Source organism: Amblyomma mixtum, chromosome 8, assembly GCF_055824585.1.
Source record: "Amblyomma mixtum isolate Tamu chromosome 8, ASM5582458v1, whole genome shotgun sequence".
NCBI lineage: Eukaryota > Metazoa > Arthropoda > Arachnida > Ixodida > Ixodidae > Amblyomma > Amblyomma mixtum.
In genome coordinates, this window is record NC_143019.1 from 112,795,356 (window position 1) to 112,816,309 (window position 20,954).

General features: G+C 45.5%; 3 protein-coding genes across 9 annotated transcripts in view; all 3 read left to right on the forward strand.

Moving 5' to 3' along the window:
- Positions 1-20,706, forward strand: part of LOC149333962 (uncharacterized) — a 159,797-nt gene extending 139,091 nt beyond the window's left edge. For 2 of the 7 annotated variants that reach the window (XR_016285348.1, XM_089558845.1), the window contains 2 exons: positions 11,789-11,906; positions 19,053-20,706. Coding sequence is in view for 3 of the 7 variants with exons in the window: in XM_089558845.1 (XP_089414971.1) it covers positions 11,789-11,906; positions 19,053-19,106 (172 nt within the window). In the remaining 4 variants the exon portion in view is untranslated. Of the gene's footprint in view, positions 1-2,613; positions 2,781-2,895; positions 3,518-11,788; positions 11,907-19,052 lie in introns of those variants that run through there. The other 5 variants (XR_016285346.1, XR_016285347.1, XM_089558846.1 and 2 more) reach the window with 5 other exon arrangements.
- LOC149333969 (uncharacterized) lies at positions 3,513-7,939 on the forward strand (the record flags this gene model as incomplete). The annotated part of the gene is made up of 1 exon (XM_089555825.1): positions 3,513-7,939. A coding segment is annotated over one exon (891 nt), but the record flags the coding sequence as incomplete, so codon positions are not given.
- On the forward strand, positions 12,625-19,029 carry LOC149333970 (uncharacterized). The gene has a single exon (XM_089558843.1). It carries the CDS (start codon positions 12,998-13,000, stop codon positions 14,195-14,197), a length of 1,200 nt encoding a protein of 399 aa, XP_089414969.1. The 5' UTR covers positions 12,625-12,997; the 3' UTR covers positions 14,198-19,029.
- Positions 20,707-20,954: the final 248 nt, after the last annotated feature.

Genomic DNA, 20,954 nt, shown 5'->3' on the forward strand with positions numbered 1-20,954 from the left:
ACGTGTGCCCTCTTCCGCCCTGCTCATCTTATCACACAGCGGCACGGCCAAGCACAGCTTTCCTTTCTTTCTCGTTTTCTTTGGCTATAAAAACCAAAGCCACGAAATAAACCTCGTTCTTTTTGCTCCAGCCACCCGTCTCGTTTTGTTCTAGCGGGCTCCGCCGCCGATCCGTTGGCAGGTGTCCGCCAGCCGCCGGCCCATTTATAACAGCACGTTTTGAATTATTTGAATGTGTAGGAACTGTATGGTTGCAGAGCTAGGTTTATATTTGACGCATGTAACTGTTCGTTTGACAACGAAAACTCGTACATATGCACTTGAAAAATGTCACAGGTACAGATATGTACAGCGGATGACCAGAGGATCATACTGCGCCGGACCGACTTATACGTCCAAAAGAGTGAATTCGCAGGACTTTCGCCGGTTCGCGAGTGATGGACGTCCAAAAGCGAAAATCTGCAGGACCTCCGATGATATACTACCAGTGGACTTTGCTAATTTCCGGTTATGGACGTTCGGTGCACAACCGATGGACATTCAAATTCCGTTGCGGACAGTAGCGGACGTTCGGATCTGAAACGGATGTCCGACGGATTTTTGTGGTCCATTGGGAAGGTACATCGGAAGCAGCGGTTGTCATTTTTCAGTCTTCGCAATCTTTCTTCCCGATGTATTTCACTGTCGCAATCCGCTGTGTTGTCGATGTCTTGCTTGAATACATCAGGATGGCGTGCGAGAACCTCCCAGAGCTTTTCACTTGGCTCAGCTACCTGGTTAATTCCCTGCACGCAGATGTGCAGCGCCGAAAACCAGTCATGTCCTAGTAAGTTGCAGCCAGTTCCTTTCATCACCAGCAGGGGTAGCACACATTCCTTTGATTTAAATCGCACACGAACTTGAGCCGATCCGAGGGTGCGAAGTTCCTCTCCCGACCAAGTGCGTAAGTCAAGGGGTTCTCTCAAAAGCTTCGGGGCTTTCGTTGGCCATGTTTGGTGGTAAACAGCCTCGCTGATCAGAGAACATGATGCACCCGTATCGACTTCGAACGTTAGGTGCCTTCCCTCGACTGCAACGTCAACAAGGTATTTGGGGCAGAGTTTTCGCCCACTTACTACGTGAAGCTCGTAGCATGGATCGCTGTGCATATTGTCGTTGCTCGTGGACTGAGCGTTCACACTGTGCGTTCCTTGCCTGGTGTTGGACTTGTCTCCCTTGCTTTTCTTCTTCCGAGTGATGCAAGCGTTCTCTATGTGACCCGTTCTGGAACAAAAGCGGCATTGCGCCGTCCTGAACTTGCAGGTAGCAGCGTCGTGCAAGCCGTCACATCGATAGCAACGCCGTTGCTGCGGTGCGTTTTTGCATTCCTTTGTGGGTTGAGAAGTCTTGTGCACTTCTGCGGAGCTCGTCGCTCCCGTGAGTCCTCGCTGCTGCCTTGATGCACTTTCTGTAGACAGTGCCAGGTCCAAAGCACGTTGAAACGTCAAGTCTTTCTCCGCGAACAGTCTCTGTTGGAGGTGCTCATCGCGTATACCGCACACGAACCTGTCGCGAAGCATGACGTCCTGGGGCAGCATGGTGGGGTTCGTTACGACGACTGTATGGCTTTCTGTCGGAGGCGTCGATGTTGCAGACGTTGTCGTTAGCACCCCAAAGTTGCAATCAGCTGTCAAACCTCTGAGGGCTGCGACGTAGCTGCTGATCGATTCATCCGGCAGTTCGTCACGTCGCTGGAAAACGTACCGGCTGTAGAGCTCAGATGGTCTGGCATCGAAGTGCTTCTGGAGAAGTGTGACCAGATCTTCATAGCTGACTTCTCCAGGAGTGTTCGGTGCGACCAGCGCGCAGGCAGTCTCGAAGTTGTCGGCTCCGCATAGCGTCAGGAGGAGCACGCGCTTCTTTGCTTCATCGGAGACATCATTTGCCATGAAATAGAATGTGAGGCGCTGAATCTACGATGACCAATTCTTGCCGTTAAAAGGCTCGATGCCACCGTGTAGTCCTCTAGTAGCCATCGGTGACACTTCGAACTGCGTGCGTTCTAAATCCTATTTCTCGTCGCCAGTGTTAATGGTTGTGTTAGTTCGGGGGGAATGGTGGAATGCGTTAGTCGACGGGGCTGTAGGGATCAGATGTCGTCGGGGAAGACGCCTGCGAGCTTTTGTGTACTGCTACATGCATGAAACTTACCAAGCATAATCATGCACTGTAACATGCCTCTGGTGTGCAACTGCCACAGATGTGAAGGTTAACTGCCATACTTGATTTCTGAACAGTGCATGTTTATTTCAGGTTCGCCATCTGCAACAATGGTACTTCATGGTGCTCGTAGCTATTCATTTAAAGTGTGTGGTGCACCTTGCCAAGGTGGCTCAGTGGTTACGGCGCTCAACTACTGAACCCAAGGTTGCGGGTTCAACCCCAGCTGCTTTTTGATGGAGGCAAAACGCAAGGTGCACGTGTACCGTCGATGTTGGTGCACATTAAAGCATCGCAGCTAGCCGAAATTTCCGGAGATGTCTACTACGGCGTCCCTCATACCCTCAGTCTCTTTGGGATGTTAAACCATAAACTAAACTAGAATGTGTGGTGCGAATCTTGCTTCCACTCAAGACAGGGGCGGGCCTGCAGCCACTGTGCTGCTGTGTGCTTTGTATTGGAGGCGTGGTCAAAGGAGAACAAGCAGCCCACCCGTGGAGGCGTGGTCAAAGGAGAACAAGCAGCCCACCCGTGCACCTACGGATGTCCGATGCCAGTGGTTGGTGCCTCGGCTGAAAAAGGTAAATATACATGCATGTATATTCAGAAATGTGCAGCATTTGCATCGCTTGTGTCTAGACGAAAGCACTGCACTTGGCATTATTATCTTAATGCTAAGCCTGTTAAATGACACAGGTGGAGCCGAAGCTTGCTGCTCATCTTCGGTACAGGCACCACAAGAGGCACGAAAAGCCAGGTACCAACCCAAAGCATGAAGAAGAGCAAGCAAAAGCAGACTCTGCTGTTGACGTAGGCAATTTTATTGCAGAACTGCGGAAGGCAAGTTACTCGAGTTTATCTGCTTGTGGGAAACCCTCGTGAAAGTAGTGTTTCACATAAGCTGTCTGTGTACTTCTGCAGCATTTTTGGAGAGAATATGGTAAGACAGCCTAATGTTCAAGACGTTGAAATGGGAATTCCTATTATAGAGTACAGGGCATAGACATCTTGATGCACTTTTTCTGCCTAATGCAAGAGCTTGGTCTAAGCTTGTTTCAGCATTTCCTACGGATTTCAGTTTACTATCCTTCTGTTCCATATCATGTGTTCCCTGAAAATCTTGACAAGCTAAACTATTCCTTCAATGTTTATATAAGCGTCAGGTTTTATATAGCCACTTTAAAACAATCTGTATTGTTGCATTACCACTACTAACCAGCTTTCTACCCCTACAGACTGCTGAGCCACTCATCTCTCATCGCCGAACCATTCAGTTTTTGTGGCTCACCCACGTTCGGGATTTGTGTTAATCATTCTACAAACATTTCACTTCGCAGGTTGCTCCAACAGCAAGGTACTTCACTCTTGTTGATGAGAAAGAAAATGGGTGCAACGAGGCCAACCAGAGTGAAGTAGAAGAGCAAGATGCAGAGTTTGAGATTACAGTTAACAGACCACTCTGCGAGTTCAAACCTTTGAACCCAGAGGTAGACAAAAATTACCAAGCAGCTATCAGAAATCTTAAAATCACCATGCCCACAGCTTTACAGATTGAAGCGGCTACGAAAGAACAGAGAAAGAGCGCTTTGTGGTGCCTCCATCGCAAAGGAAGAATTACTGCTTCAATTTTTAAAGAGGTATGCCGCTCTAAACAGGTGAAGTGTACTTCACTTATCAATAGATTACTGCATCCAGCAGAGATTTTCAGCCCAGCTATCCAGTACGGCATTGAATTTGAGCTGCTGGCAAAGGAACGAGCCCTCAATGCGTATAAAATGCAGCATATAGATGCTACTCTAGAAGAGTGTGGACTCATGATACCACCGGAGTACCCATATCTTGGATGTAGCCCGGATGGGGTCTTTCACTGTAAGTGGCACGCACCATCACTTCTTGAAGTTAAATGTTTGTACAGTCTTAGAGATGTGGACCCAGATGACCTTATCACAGAAGGGCAAGCTAAAGTAGACTTCTGTTTGGATGCTGCAGGCACTGTGAAAGTGACTCACAAATACTATTACCAGATTCAGGCACAGTTGCATTTGAATCTTTTTAAGTGTAGTCTGTGCTACCTTTATCTGCACATAGATAAGGGAGGCATTTTGATTAAGGTGGAAAAAGAAGCAAGCTTCATGGATACGCACATCAAGGCTCTCGAAAGCTTTTTTGGCAAAATTATTCTACCCAGGCTATGCAGTTTCTAGCAGCCAGATGATTGTACAAATCTAAGCAAATGAACGCTTACATTTTGCTGCCAGGGACGGGGCCATGTTTGTCAGCCCACAAATAATAGTGAGGTAATCCTCGAACTTTGGGACGAGATTGTAGGCCACAGTTCCCTGCAGCATCTTCCATTTCTTGAGGTGGCCAATGGCGCTCTCAACGATGATCCTTGACGAGGACACACGCCTGGACTTTACGACCTCCATTTCCAGGAGCTGCTGTTTTCCTTTCGTGAAGGCGGGTGTGATGAGGTGCACTCCTCTAACAAAAAACTCTTCGTGAAGGAGGAAACCCGTCAGCCAGCACCTGGTCACCATCTCCAAAATGTCCAGTAGACCTTTAAAGTGAAAATGTGAAACTAACTTCATTTAAGTACTACACTAATTCAAAAGCATGCACTTCATCACACTTCAGCTTTAGATGAAAGTATTTATTTGTAATAGAATTGTAATGCATTAATTGTAAATAATTGTAAATTGTAATTTATTTGTACTACGATACTCAGCTCGTAAGCAATCTTGAATGCAAAGGCTCTACTTTGGAGGATTGATTTTGTTCCGCCTCATCTGCCTCATCTGAAGTTCCGCCCATCTCATCCGCCTCATCTGAAGTTTATGTGCTGTATGAATAAAGGTGAACGACTGCGACTGTTCAAAGTGGGGCTTTTCATAACGCTAAAATTAAAACATGAAGAGTGAAAAGAAGCAATAAATAAACTTACCACTTTCTAATGTGATCTGCTTGTCTGTCACTCTCCCTCCATACACAGGGGACACAAACATAACTGCACCATGTGGGCTCACACATACAAGGAACTTTAGTGTGCAGTCCTGCTTGTAATTACTCCACACTTCCTGCTTTGTCTTGAGGTTGAATGGTCTGTAAGCAAAAAAAAAAGTGTTTCAGTATTGGGCGTGAAAATCCGTTTCTATACAGTGCTGAAGAAATATACCACTGCTTATAATGCAGACATACCTTGACACTGCAACTTCTGTGCAGTTGATGCACCGCAGCTTCGGGAAAAAGTGCCTGTCCTTCGCAGTCAACCATGACTGGGCAACAGCCGGGTCAGGGAATTTTATTAATTTCTTGCACAAAGCCTTCATGAGCTCCATCCAAACCTTCAAAACGGCAGTCACTGTGGTACGGGACACAAAAAAAGGTAGGCCAGGTCCTTTACAGAAAAACGCCTCAGATGCATCAGGAACAAAAACAACTGTGTTCCTTGTGGCAATGCAGTATAGTTAGAAGGCAGGTCTCCTGCGACAAGCGACAAGAGTAAAAAAAATTGCTTTGGACAGACCTGAAAAGATAGAAGAAAACGACTTTCAGTGAACTGTACTACATCCTGGTAACAGTTGGAAGCCGCAATCAGAGTTGTGTTTCCACATAATATTCTGGCCTAAGAGCACCACTATATCGTATGGCTGAATGAATATGGGCTCATTTTACACCAATCCAAGTTGTCACAATGGAATGCAGAAAGAGGAGTTATATTAGAGGAAGGAGCCACACATACCAGTGTAAAATGCAACTTTGGCTTCAGTCATTGCAGCCAAATCTGCATCCCTGGCCTTTTGCTGCCTTAGCCGCCTCTTTGCTTTGCTCAGGTCACACACTTCGTCTCAGCTTCTCGCATTCAGCGCCCAGTTGGCTGCAGCTGATGCAGACAGTAGCCTCTGTCTGAGTTCCTAAAATAGAAGAGAATGTCATTATGTAAATCAAAGCACTAACTAGAAAATATCCAACAGGTGTGAGAGACATAGAAGCTTTCAAAGCTGTCAAAAGAATAGTTCATATGTGGGTGCTCTAACTCGGATGATTTCAACATGACAAAAAGGAAACAACCATCTTCAATTAAGATCTCGACAAGAAAATGAGATTCACTTAAAATTTCAACTAGCACCCATTACACTAACTTGTTGCTGCAAATAAGTGCATGGCTGCTTGCCTGCATCGGCCAGCCTTCCTCCAGCATCACAGGCAGCCTCGAAGTCCGTGAACGTGGTGCCTGATGCTTCTGCCTCGTCTGGCAGTGTCACAGAGCCACCGCCTGCAGCTGACTCCGCAGCGCTTGCTGTTGCCGTTCCTACAGCTGCCAGCAGTGGTGGCACACGCTGATATCAGACCTCAGCTATGTGAGCGTACCGCTGATGACTGAGGTAAAAAGAAAATTATTTCAACGCGTACAACATCTCTAAACACTGAAGGAACAAGAAGGCATTCGTACGAACCTTTTCAGGATGCGAAATGACCGAGCGCTGCTGTTGTCATATATGAAAACAGCTGCGGCACATAATCAATGTCGCCTGGGTCAGCACTTGGTGCTCCTGAAGGAAAAAGAAGAGCAAAACCCACTCAAGCAGACTGCATTTTTTACGCAAGGGTCTCAAACACGTACCACTGACGAAATGCTCGGAGCAAAGCCGAGAGTTGTCGGTGGGCATCCACAGTTTGCCGTCTGCCGGCGGATAGCAACGGCCCACTGGTTTTGTCGCTCTCTGTCCCATGGCACTCTGAACATCTTATAGCCTGCTTTGCCAGAGTTGCTGCAGTTTAGGGCAGCGCAACACACCATTTTCTCGGTGCTGTGGACGTCTAAAATAAAAAAAATATTCTCGAAAGCTCACGTTCACAGGCAAAATCAATGCAAAAACCGCGACAGAAAAGACCTCGAAGTTAGAATTCACGTGACGAAACTTCGCCGTGACGCAATGTCCGCCATAAGTTGGACACCACCTATACGATTATTAATTATATAATGCGAGTTCATGCTTCTAAGATGGTGTTCCATGCTCACTGAATCGCTACGCATTATTTACAGAGGTACAACGCAAAAATGTGTCTCTACCCCATTAAAGGGGCCCAGAAACACAATCTTAGTTGACTGTTCTGCCTGTTGATCGCATACAGTGAGTTACAATGGTGCTATTAGCGTCGGTAATACAGCGTATATTCCGTTTTTTAATATTTTAATGTCCTCCCAAAGACAAATTCATGGCTCTGATGGTGTCCCCACACAGTGGCGGGTTTTAGCAGCGGATATGATCTCACCTGGCACGAGCTTGATGATTGGACAAACAGTGAATATACTGCAAATTGTGTGAATAAATAGACCCATTTTTGTCACCTGTCTGCGTTTTATTTTAGATCAACAAAAACAACTTGTTTGTCTTAGATAAAAGCCCTGCAAAGCGAGTAAAATAAAAACACCACCAGGGGCTCTCGCATGGAAACGACGCTGCCAGTCTCAGCAAGAACGAGTTACAGAGAGCAGGCAACCATGGAGTGCAAACTTCCGCGACGTGCTCTGGCAGGCTGTTTTGATTGGTTGCGCCAGGTGCCGTCATTGGGAGAGCGAAATAGGAGTGGGAAGCCCCGCCAAAATCGAGTTGAGGGCAGCGTTTTCTTTGCTCGTATTTTGAAATTTCTTCATTGAATAACTCCCGTTCCTGTGCATCGATTCCTGTAATTCTTTTTAAGTCAGCATCTGTGTGACATAAACAATCCACCTCAAGTATAGCCGGATTCCCCCAAGCAGTGTTTCGCAGCCCAAACGCTCGGCGTTGGCTCAACCACCAGGGTCCCCTTTTCCCCAGACACGGCGATGCCACGCACGGCTAAGCGCGGGTGCTCGGGTCCGTGGTGACGCACTGCTCACCATCATCCCCTTGCGGGGATGTCCCTGCGAATGCTCAGGTACCCGTGGTGTCGCAACTCACCGTCTGCATGAATCAGACGCCCCTGCGGGGAGTAGCTCCCATGAAGTTCACAGCCTGCTCCAAAGTTTTTTTTTTACATGTGACTCAACTTATAAGAATTGACATGCGATTCTTTCGGTTTTTCAGCATTGCGACGGACATACCACGCTATTCCTCTTTTCTTTTTACAATTCGAACGTTCGCAGCTGGCGATTCTAACTCTGCATGGCTCTACGTATTCGCTGCCGTTACGCCGCCGCACTCCTCCTGATGTGCGCGCTAACTTCGTGAAGACACTCGCCGCCCTACCACGACCCGCGCTCCCTCTTAAGGGTATGACGCGATAGCGAATGGGTGCAGAATTATATGCAGAATTATCCTTTCTCTGCTTAACAGTTATAGATCCCTGGGAGTCCTCATAGCACTCCTGTCACAGTGATGCAGGTTTTAAGAGGTGTGCCACTGCCCTGGGATGGCAGGCGCTGCCAACCGTACAATTTGGCAATCCAGGTTGCTCTTCCTGAGCAACCGCGCGCTACCAATCATTAATTTAACCACCACCTAGCAGGCTGCCTATGGATGCCATCCTTTAAAGCACGCTCGACTGTCACCCCCCCCCCACACACACACACACACACACGGATTCTAGCTGCGCATACACAGTTCTTGTCAGCGACATGCGCATACGACAGATGGCGCCAGCTATCATACATACACTTGCCACTCCGCCGCTCCTCGTGGAAATAAAGTGTGTTTGTTCTCGAACTCTACCAGAAGAATTTTTCGCCACTTCGCAGAGACTGCCACATCTTGTGAAAACGGTGGATTACGGAAGGACCAGGCATATGAGGCGACAGATTTGCGAAAACGGTTGGTTTGGTTTACGGGGGTTTAACGTCCTAAAGCAACTAACGCTATCAGGGACGCCGTAGTGAAGGTCTCCGGAAATTTTGACCACCTGGGGTTCTTTTACGTGTAATGACATCGCACAGTAGACGGGCCTCTAGACTTTCGCCTCCATCGAAATTCAACCGCTGCGGCCGCTATCGAACCCGCGTCTTTCGGGCCAGCAGCCAAGCGCCATAACCACTGAGCCACCGCGGCGGCCGAAAGTGGTTGGATTTACCTTCAATAATTATTTTTATTCTTTTAATATAATGAGTTCGGCCTTTACAAGCGTTTATTGCGCTTGTGTGGTATGGTTTGGCGGATGACGCCTCTAGAGGGAGGTGAGCGGTGATAGTGTAATGAGGTTGATCAAGGGTGGCAGTGGGTGAGTTTAGTCACTATTAGAAATGAATAATAAAATAACAACATGCACTAGGGGATGACCGATATCCCTATATCTGCTCAGTGTTTCGAGCACAAATTGAGATCAATAGAAGTGGATACTAAGAGAAGGGTAACTATCACAACATCAGGGCAACTATCAAAATATTAGGCTACTTAATCTTTGTAAATATATCTGGATAATTCATGATTTTGTTCACAGCGCAACAAGAACGGGAAAGACGAAAGAGTGACACAAACAAGCGCTAACTATCAAATAGTTTTTATTGGAGAACGAAAGGCGAATATATACAAACATTAAAACACTTATCAAGAACACAGAAGTTATCTGGAAGGCAGGTGGGAGTTCAGATACCTCAATTCCCTCTTAGATAAAGCAATGGAAGGGCTGCTGATACACACAAAGTGCCTTTCTGGTGAATATGAAAGGTCTCCATTATCTGGCGTGTGACTTTATCGCTGTGTCGGAAGAGGATGCGCGTGTTCTTATAATCGGGTACGCTTTTGCACTCCTTGCATATAAACGTAGACTGGGCAAGGAGGTCACCTTTTTCTCTCCTTTCTGCGTGATCTTTCGCATGCTTACACTGGCAGTTCCTGCAGTGGGCGCCTGTGTGGGAAAGGGGATCATTTTTTCTCGTATTCTCATGCTCCAACAGACACACCTGCCAGTTTGGCCAATGTACAGCCGGCCAAATCTTTAGCTGGCGTGCACGACGGCCGCTTTTTCCGTGCTCTTGCAGCTTGTGACGGCGCAAAGTTGCTAAGATATCAAATTTAAGCAGAGGCTCACGAAAACCCTGCTTAATATTGAGCTTTCCTGAAGTTTGCTTCGTCACAAAGTGCAGAAACGCAGAAAAAGCAGCCGTCGCGCACGCCAGCTAAAGATTTGGCCGGCTGTATATGGCACCGCAAGAAAAGAGGACCTGATAACCCCCCCGCCCCCCTCGCAGGGTACTGACGGTGACAAATGACGCACTTGGCAAGCACCCCTTTTGCCTTCTAGCCAGAGTCACTCTTTCGTCTTTCCCATTCTTGCTGCGCTGTGAACAAAGTCATGAATACTTACCAACTCGCCCAAATGCTTGAAGTCGGGATTTAATAATGCAACATGTAGCCGCCGCGGTGGCTCAGTGGTTACGGTGCTCGGCTGCTTACCCGAAAGACGCGGGTTCAATCCCGGCCGCGGTGGTTGAATTTCTTTGGAGGAGAAATTCTAGAGGCCCATGTACTGTGCGATGTCAGTGCACGTTAAAGAACCCCAGGTGGTCGAAATTTCTGGAGCCCTCCTCTACCGCTTCTCTCATAGCCTTAGTCGCTTTTGGACGTTAAACCCCATAAACCAAACCAAACCTAATGCAACATGTATACTTTTTAAATCAGTGACAGACCTATCGCCATCACTAATGCGTTTGCCTTGCAAAGTAGTGTGAAAATTACGAGCGTCATCAGGGACTGTGCCTCACCTTCACTCCATACCTAAATCCAGCTGACTTTAAGCATATATCACGGCACAAGGTGGGTCAAGCATAGTTACTGCTTCTTCAGACATTCCCTGATATATGAGTAATTGTTATGCTCTATTTTGCTGCACAACAAAAGCGGCGGGTCTGTCAAAGACAGTGCCATGTTGAAGTGATCGTGCTGGAGATCTTCGGACGCCTCGTCGGCTGCTTTTCAGTTCCGTCAGTATAAAGGAAGGAAAATTCGGCAATCGATGTTTATGCATGCGCACAGCATGCACGGAGGAGCCGCACATGCCAACGAATAATCTCTTAACTACGGGCGTGGCGTGGCTGGCGATGGAAACATATGGTAGTGATACGAAAATAACAAACATAATTCCCGTCGGTCAATGCTAGAAAAGAATTTCATGGTTAACGACGCAGCAGTTTGTGCTAGGCACTTCGACGATGGGCACAGAGAAAAAACGTTCAAAAATAATTAAAACACAAAACGCAGATTGACCATTATCACGCGGTCGGCTTACGACGGACGGACGGATGGATGGATGGATGATAGGAGCGTCTCCTTTGAAACGAGATGATGAAAGTTGCCACCAAGCTCGAGTTTTTTTCTTTGCATTTTTAACGGTGTTTTTATAATATATTGAGTCACTTTCGCTTCCTGCCGGTTATTTACAAGGTACCTTAGCAAGGGACCGTGCGGAAGCGTCAACATTCTTTTCCACAGTTTCCCGTGAGTAGCCGTCAGCTGAGGCAAGGCTGAGGTTCTAGCTCTTGCCTTTTGGCCTCCGATCGCCATCGCCATCACACGTACAGACGCGCTCTTCACGTGTTTCGCGGTTTTTCGCTCTCAGTTTCGAAGTACAGAGTGCGAAACGGCTCTTCAATTTCTTCCGTTTCTTTGCCCAGGTCACTTCATGTCTACAGCTTGGTGTCCTGTGCTGTACTTCTTCGGATGCGCAGGATTGCGGTGACACGCCTACACCTTTCGTCAGCTTTCACTGGCTGTGTCCCTAGCGACTGGAAGGTGGGCAAGGTGGCTCCCCTGCACAAGGCTGGGGACAAACATTCTCTTAATAACTATCGGCCCATTTCACTTGTTAGCATCCCTTGCAAGATCATGGAACATGTCATCTTCTCGCACCTCGCCAGTTTTCTTGAGTCAAATTCTTTTTTCAGTCATTGTGAACACGGGTTTCGTAAATCATTCTCATGTGAGACTCAGCTTCTATGCTTTTCACAGGATCTTCATTTCATTCTTGATCGGGGTTCCATGGCTGACTATATTTCTCGATTTCTCCAAAGCCTTTGACAAAGTTTCTCACCCATTACTACTTTTCAAATTAAATAATCTCAAACTCGACCCTAACATCATTTCGTGGCTTCAGGCTTTCCTCACTAATCGTTCCCAATACGTGACAGCAAATAAATCGAACTCTCGTTCCTCTCCAGTGGGCTCAGGCGTTCCCGAGGGCTCTGTACTAGGGCCCCTTCTTTTTCTAATTCATATAAATGACTTGCCTAACAACGTTGTTTCTTCCTCCCCGCAGGGAGGCGTCTGCAGCTTGCAGACGTTGGTGAGTGGCGACACCACGGGGTTAACCCGAGCATCCGCAGGGACATCCCCGCAGGGGGATGATGGTGAACAATGCGTCACCACGGACCCGAGCATCCGCGCTTAGCCGTGCGTGGCATCGCCGTGTCCGGGGAAAAGGGGATCCTGGTGGTTGAGCCGATGCCGAGCGTTTGGACCCTTAAGGCCCCTCGGCGGAGGCAACACACCACTTTGGCCCCAGCTTCCTGCAGACGGCACCTCCGGCCTGACCCAACCGGAGGAAATCGGCAGTCGCCTTTTCCTGTCCTCCCCTCTATCTTTCACTTTCCTATTCCCTTTCTTACAACTTTCCTGTATCCTCCTCTCTTCTTCGTTTTTTTCCTCTTTTTCCTGGCGGCGAGGGTTAACCGTGTGTGACCAACTACCCTGAGTTGCGTCATATTAGGTTATAGTTAAGGTGTACAGCTGGCGTGGGCAGGACTTGCCTTCAAGTTCCGGTCGCGTCCCCTTGTTGGGCTCCATGGTGGGTGGCTGGCACCACGACCGAAAAACCTCAATTTTTTATGGCTCCCCCCCTTTCAAAACTTGATCGCTCTCTGAAAAGAGGGCGGACCGATGCAAGCGACTTTTTCCAAAAAAGAAAGATAACTTTCCCGAAATTCCATGTTGTACATAGCAATGCAGAAGAAAAACAAGCAAGACTGATATCCCCGTTCCTGGTAGCAAAGTGCTTGACAGATACCTTGGGCCTTGGGTACAAGGTATCAAAAATGGCCAGTGGTGACTTACTACTCGAATTGCATGACACCGTCCAGTACTCTAAACTCTCAAACCTCGTGTCCATAGGGGAGATTCCGATCTCCGTTACTTCACATCGATCTCTAAACACTGTCCGAGGCGTCATATCTGAAATCGACTTTGTCCAGCTCTCTGAAAAAGAAATGCTTGAGGGCCTTACTGATCAAGATGTCATAAATGTTCAGCGAATAAAGATCAGGAAGGACAACAAAGAAATTGACACGAAACACCTCATCCTCACTTTCAACACCAGCATACTGCCTGAAAGCATAGAAGTCGGATATCTGAAAATAAATGTAAGACCGTATATTCCCAACCCACGCAGATGTTTCAACTGCCAGAGATTTGGCCACGGCTCACAGAGTTGTCGCGGCCGCAAAACTTGCGCAAAATGCTCTTCGAAGGAACACCAATCCGAAGAATGTGTTGCTAACCCACGGTGTGCAAACTGTGAAGGAGACCATGCTGCCTACTCCAGAGCTTGTCCTTCATGGAAAAAAGAAAAAGAAATTATTACTCTCAAGACTACACAAAACATTTCTTTCAAAGAAGCACGAAGGCAATACGCTCAGACAAACAAATTCTCCTTCACTGCAAAAACAAACTTCGCCGATGTGGTGCGTGGGCGCGGCACACCACACCAGGCTACGGCACCTGTCCAGGCCACACGCAGTGAGCCTGTGGCGGGGCCACCCGCGCCCCCGTGTGGAGTAGCTGGCGCTACTCCGCAAACCCCAAAGGAGGCAACGCAGACCCCCGGGTCGGCGGGCCTCAAGACCTCTTCCCACAGGTCGAGGTCAAACTCGAATGCGAACGTGCCTTCTGCACGGTCGTCCAGCGCCTCCGCAGAGGCGATGGACACGACCCCGGGCAGCCCCGGGCCGTCCACGTCGGACGGTCGGCGGAGCTCTCTGGATCGATCAAAAAAAGACAGGCCCCGAGTCACGGGGCCATCAAAAACTTGATCTAGTTTTTCACCCTATACAAACACAAAAATAAGATGGCTTTCATAATACAATGGAATTGTAGAGGACTTTTACACAATTACAGTGACATAAAAGACATACTAGGAGCACACACTCCTGTCGCCTTATGTCTACAAGAAACAAATTTAGGTCCCCAAAAAAATAACTTAAGAATTACACTGTTTTCCGCCGCGATCGGGAACAGGCGAGCCGACTATCGGGAGGCGTAGCCATCATAGTGAAAAGCGGCGTCCCGGCTCGAGAGCTTAAACTAAAAACAAGACTTGAAGCTGTCGCAGCCACACTGGTTGCCCATAAAACCATCACAGTGTGCTCACTATATATCGATCCGCACTTTAATTTAACACTACATGACTTGAAGGATCTTTTAGAGCAGCTACCAGAGCCATACCTGGTAGTTGGAGATTTTAATGCACATTCACATTTTTGGGGAAGTGAAAAAACTGACGCTAGAGGCCATCTCATAGAGGATTTTATTTTATGCAATGACGTCTGTTTACTCAACTCTAATAAGCCTACATACTGCTCCCCAACCTCGGGGAAAATGAGTGTTTTAGATTTGTCTTTTAGTTCACCGTCTGTTTTTAACGATTTTAACTGGAGTGTTTTAGACAATCCATATGGAAGTGATCATCTCCCTGTCGTAATAAGTCTTTCATCCTCGCTAACAGTTATTCCCACAAAACCACGGTGTTGGAAGCTACATTTAGCTGACTGGCAACTTTTTACAGCACAAGCTACATTAGAGAAAATAGTTTTAGAAAATGTTGACATCAATGAGATAAATGAAAAATTCACGAATTGTATCTTAGCTGCCGCACATTTAGCGTTTCCTCAATCCTCTGGAATAGTAAAACAAAATCACAAATACTGGCACACAAAAGAATGTAAAGATGCAAAAAAGAAACAAAACAAAGCCTGGGGCATTTTTCGGAGATATCCAACACATGACAATCTCATAAACTTTAAAAAAGCAAGAGCAAAAGCACGATACATCAGACGAAACGCAGAAAGGGCATCATGGCAACAGTACATATCCTCGATAAACAGCTCAATAACATAAAAAAAAATGTGGGAGCAGGTGCGGAAATTCACTGGAAATTTTACTCCTTTCACATTTCCAATGCTAACAACACCCGGTACTCAAACAACATTAGAAGAGCAGGCCAATATATTGGGTGAGCATTTTGCTACAGTATCAAGCTCAGCCAACTACACACACTGCTTTCAAAAGCACAAAACAATAGAAGAAAAACAAAAACTTCCCTTCAGAACATGCATACATGAAGACTACAATCAGCTTATTACAATGCAGGAACTAAACACAGTACTAACATCCGGTAAAAAGACAGCACCAGGCCCAGACAATATACATTATGCCATGCTTGCTCACCTCTCTGAGACTGCCATAGAGGCTCTCCTAAAATTTTTCAATAAAATATGGATGAGTGGAGAAATCCCCCAAGCATGGAGAGAAGCAATCATAGTACCTTTTCTAAAACCTGGCAAACCACCAACTAGTCCCACCAGTTACAGGCCAATAGCACTCACTAGCTGTATAGCAAAATCATTCGAAAGCATTCTAAACATCAGACTAACCTTCACACTTCAGTCCCGGCAACTTTTAGATATACACCAATGCGGGTTTAAAAAGACATGTTCCACAACCGATCACCTCGTTCGCTTTGAGAACACAGTTCGGGAAGCGTTCATCCACAAGCAACACTGTATCGGGGTCTTCTTCGACCTGGAGAAGGCTTACGATACCACGTGGAGGTTCGGTATCCTCCGTGACCTAGCGGACCTAGGTATCCGCGGCAGGATGCTGAGCTGTTTGAACGACTTCCTAACCAACCGCACGTTCCGAGTCCGCCTAGGCGCAACCTTCTCCAACACTTTTATACAAGAAACTGGCGTACCCCAGGGGTGCATCCTCAGCACGACCTTATTCATCATCAAAATGAACTCCATAGGAAAAGTAATCCCAAAATCCATAATGTACTCAGTTTACGTAGATGACCTCCAAATAGCATGCACGTCTTCCAGCATACCTACCTGTGAGCGACAGATACAAATAACACTAAATAAACTGGCCACCTGGGCAGATAGAAACGGATTTAGATTTTCTCCTCGGAAAACAGTAGCGGTTCTATTCTCTTTGAGACGAGGCCTACAGGCCGACCCCACACTATATCTAAACCAGACCCCATTACCTGTCAAACAAGAGCATAAATTTCTAGGGGTAACTTTCGATAAAAAGCTCAGTTTCTTGCCACATATAAACAGCCTAAAGAAAAAAGCTTCCCAGGCCCTCAATGTACTGAAACTACTGTCAAGAAAACGCTGGGGGTCTGATAGGGCATGCCTGTTACATATATACCGTTCTCTGGTTCGCTCTAAGTTAGACTATGGGTCCATCGTATATGGCTCAGCAAGACCATCCTACATAAAACGACTGGATCCTATCCACAATCTTGGTTTAAGGTTGTCTTCAGGTGCTTACAGAACTTCACCAATAGCAAGTCTGTATGTGGAAACGAATGAACCTTCCTTAGAAGATCGAAGAACTGCACTAACTTGTACATACATCCTCAAAATCCTTTCACAGCCCAAACATCTCTGTTACCCAATCGTCACGAAATGCCCATCCCGAATGCTCTTTAACAACAAGCCCCATGCAATTAAGCCGTTGCTCTTGCGCTTCGAAGAAAAATGTCAAACCCTGAACATACTAAATGAAATCAAAAATATTGCCCCAAGACACGAAGCGCTACCACCGTGGTACACTCTCCCCACAGTGTGTGACTTCACACTAACACGCTTCAGTAAAACCTGTACGCCACACGACCATATAATACAAGAATATCTAGCACTACAAGAAAAATACAGAAATTACACAGCATTTTATACTGACGGGTCAAAAACTCCTGCTCATGTAGGAAGCGCAGTAATACAAGGAAAAAATAAAAATGCAGTACGACTGCCCTCGTGTGCTACAGTTTTCACCGCGGAGTGTTATGCTATTAGTGTTGCGGTACAGAAAATAACAAATGAAAACATCAAAAAGAGCATCATTTATACAGATTCACTGAGCGTCCTTACAGCATTAAACTCCAAAAATGCCACAGAGCCACTGATTGGAAGCATCATACACAATATAGTAAAGGTCACAACACGAAAACATGTTATAAAATTCTGCTGGGTTCCCAGTCACGTTGGCATTAGGGATAATGAGAGAGCCGACACGTGTGCTGCACAAGCCAGAACCATGGAGGTGAGACATGTGGGTTTGCCTCCGAGGGATTACATCAAGTTAGTGCATAGCAAACTAAGAGCCAAATGGCAAGCTTCTTGGGAAAATGAAAGAAACAACAAGCTGCATACTGTAAAGCCTATTTTGAAAGAATGGAAATCATGCCGTCATAAAGAACGTTTTATCGAAGTAATTTTATGTCGTTTACGCATAGGCCACACACACATCACCCATAACTTCTTATTAACAAAAAAAGACAAACCTGAGTGTGAAATGTGTGGTGAGGAGCTCACAGTGAATCACATTTTAATCTCTTGTTCGCATCTCGAAGAACTTCGAAAGAAAATTTTTACGGTATTTTACAATGAACACATACCATTTCATCCCGCATTACTTTTAGGCGACCAAACACTCGTCGAGTTTTCACTTGTTTGTAATTTTTTTAAGAAAGCCAATGTTTTAAATTTAATATAATGTAACTTCTATAGACTTGACATAACATCATCTAACCTTGTGTTTGGCGCATGATAGCCATAGTTGCTTATGCGCCATAAAACCCCATATAACTAACTAACTAACTAACTAACGTTGTTTCTTCCTTACGTCTTTTTGCTGACGATTCTTTTATTTACCCTGAAATTAAACTTGATTCTGACATTTATTTTCTTAAATCTGACATTAACCAAGTTTCAGAATGGTGTAAATTATGGCACATGGAACTAAACACTAATAAGTGCAAACATATGCGTGTTTCTCGACGTAACACTGAAGTAGCCACTTACAACCTTAATAATACTCCTCTTGAAACTGTGTCCTCCTATAAATACCTTGGTGTGCACATAACTTCCAATCTTTCTTGGAATCTGCATGTGGAATTTATTACTAGCAATGCTAACCATATGTTGGGGTACCTGCGTCGTAACTACTACCTTTCTTCGAGTTCAATAAAATTGCTTCTTTATAACACTTGGTCGGCCTAAATTGGAATATTCAGCATCTGTCCGGGACCCTGGCCTTGCATCATTAGCATCTGATATCGAATCTGTTCAAAACCGCGCGTCACGTTTCATACTTTCCAATTATCACCGTAACTCCAGTGTTACCGCTGTGAAAACTACTTTATCATTGCCACCGCTTTCACTCCGCAGAAAAATTTCTCGCTTATGCCTATTTCATAAGATCTATTACTACAACCCTGTCCTTAAGAACCGTCTACTAACTACCCCTACATATGTTTCAGGTCGCATTGATCATCTTCACAAAGTAGGTGCTCCTTCATGTCATACCAAACACGCTACCTGTTAGTTTGTCCCTAACATTTCTTACAGTTGGAACCATCTTGTGGTGTTATAAGTCGGCTTAGTGGTTTGAGTTACTTTGATAACATATTCTTATAGCATTACTGTCTTATGAGCCGCCAACTGTATATTCTAAACATTATTGTAGTATGTGTATGCTTTCTTAAAAAACTTTTTTTTTGCTAATGTCGTACTTTGTCACTAGCAGTGCTTTAGTGTGTGGCGAAATACTATCACGCAGTATAAAGACAAAATTTTAACAACTTGTGGTTTTTATTTTTAGCTGTTGCAGGGGAGCTTCCATAAGGAACTATGGCCAGCGTCGAGGAGTCAATAAAATCATGACTGAGACATGCGCTGAAAGGCTTTTCACAAGTCAAAGACGGAAGAAATCAGCATCTTCTGCCGACCCATCTGAAGGTGTGTTTTGTGCAAACCATAATCACTAGCAGCCATAATTTGGTTGACTGATCAAACCCAGCCCCACTTGCTACTGTAGCCTGCTTATACTTTAAGATGTCAACATCTACTTTTGTGATCAAAAAAGAAGGAAGCTATCCTTGTGCATTGCTCCACTACAGTTCTACAGTGGCAGTTTATGTTAAAATCTTTGAACCTTATGAAGTTGTTAAAAAAAAGTGTGTTTACAGTTCAAGTCAGTCAAAGTGTGTGTATATATATATAGCTTGAGCATTCTTCAAGAATACCTGGATCTGTGAGTACGCATGGGCATGGTTGGTGCCTTGGCAAATTCTTTATACTTAATTCTTTTTTTTCTCTTCCAGGAAAAAGTTGTGTTAGTCTTCAAAAATTATAATCACCCTCCCGTGCATAGTCTCATAGCATACCATCCTTACAAGCTCGTATGTACAGTTGTGCCTTGTTAATGGTTATATGGACACTTCGATTCCTGACAAAAAGTGTATGAAGTGACTCATTCATTACAATGAGTCGTGAAGAAAAACATTATGGTTACGGTCTGCTTCTGTGCGTAATGGCGGGCTGTGAAGTGGGAATCGGACAATCTTGGAAGCTTATTATTGTAGTCACCAAGCTTATTATTGTAATCACTATGTCTTTAAAGTAATGCCGTGGAGGTTTAAGCCCGTTTGAAGTGCCTAGAGGCTGCGGGCTCATCTTGTCTCGTTTATTGAAATTTTAATGAAAGTCAGAGGCGTCAGAATTAACGCACTTATAATTTATGAAGGTTATTTTTTGCTTAGGTAACAAAAAAATGAATAATGGATTAATTCCTTTTCTCAGAGGAATAGTGTTGGTAGTCGCCAATATGGGCAGAGCTGCATTGTGAACTCAAAGTTGTATCCAACCTTAGAGAGAATAATATCTTGAAGCACTTTTGCTTATGCGCATTCTGGCAGACACGACAACCTCTTGTAATCTAAAGATGCATGATCTTCATGGAATTTGCCATCTTGTCAGCTTCTCTTCCTATTAGATGCTGCTGAAGTTTGAGGAGCTGACACCAGAGCAGCAGCAGGTTGTTCTAGTCAAGACGAAGCCTCCGGAGGTGGTTGTCATCCAGGAAGAGCTGGAAGACAACTTTGACAGACATCGGTACCTCAAGTACATCAAAAAGAAATAGCCGTGTGCACCTTTTTTCTCATGTATGCTATATTTAGATGGCATCCTTCATGAAGCAACCTACTGCAGTGCATTCTCTTTGTTGTCGTCACAGGCTACAGCGTCGTGAAAACTTGGATATCAGAAACTTTTATTGTTGACTGTGAGTCACATTGGAGGTGTCCATGTTTTGTTATTGTTCACTAGTTAGAGGAACTGATTGGGGAGTATTGTTGGGCAATGTGGTAGTTCACTCAGGTGTAAACTGAACTCGGGGACAAAGGACAAGCCAAAGGTCTGCACGGTGGTGTCCTCTTTGTTTTGCTCTGCCTTCGTGAGCATAGCTTGAACCATGTTGGCCAGTGCTTGCAGTAGAATTATGTCCTGTGAAATAAATGCTGTTGGTGCTTGTGTTTACAGAGCACTTTCTTGCTTTTTTATGCAGAGGATGGTAGTCCTTCAGGGCTGTGTATGTCTGGCAGTTGTGCTGCTTGGCTCATCCTAATCAGTGACACTGCCATTAGGGTGTTTTATTTAGTTATTTATTTAACTCCTGAAATGAAATTTGCCATTATAGTGAACTATGACAGTGTAACAAAAGCAA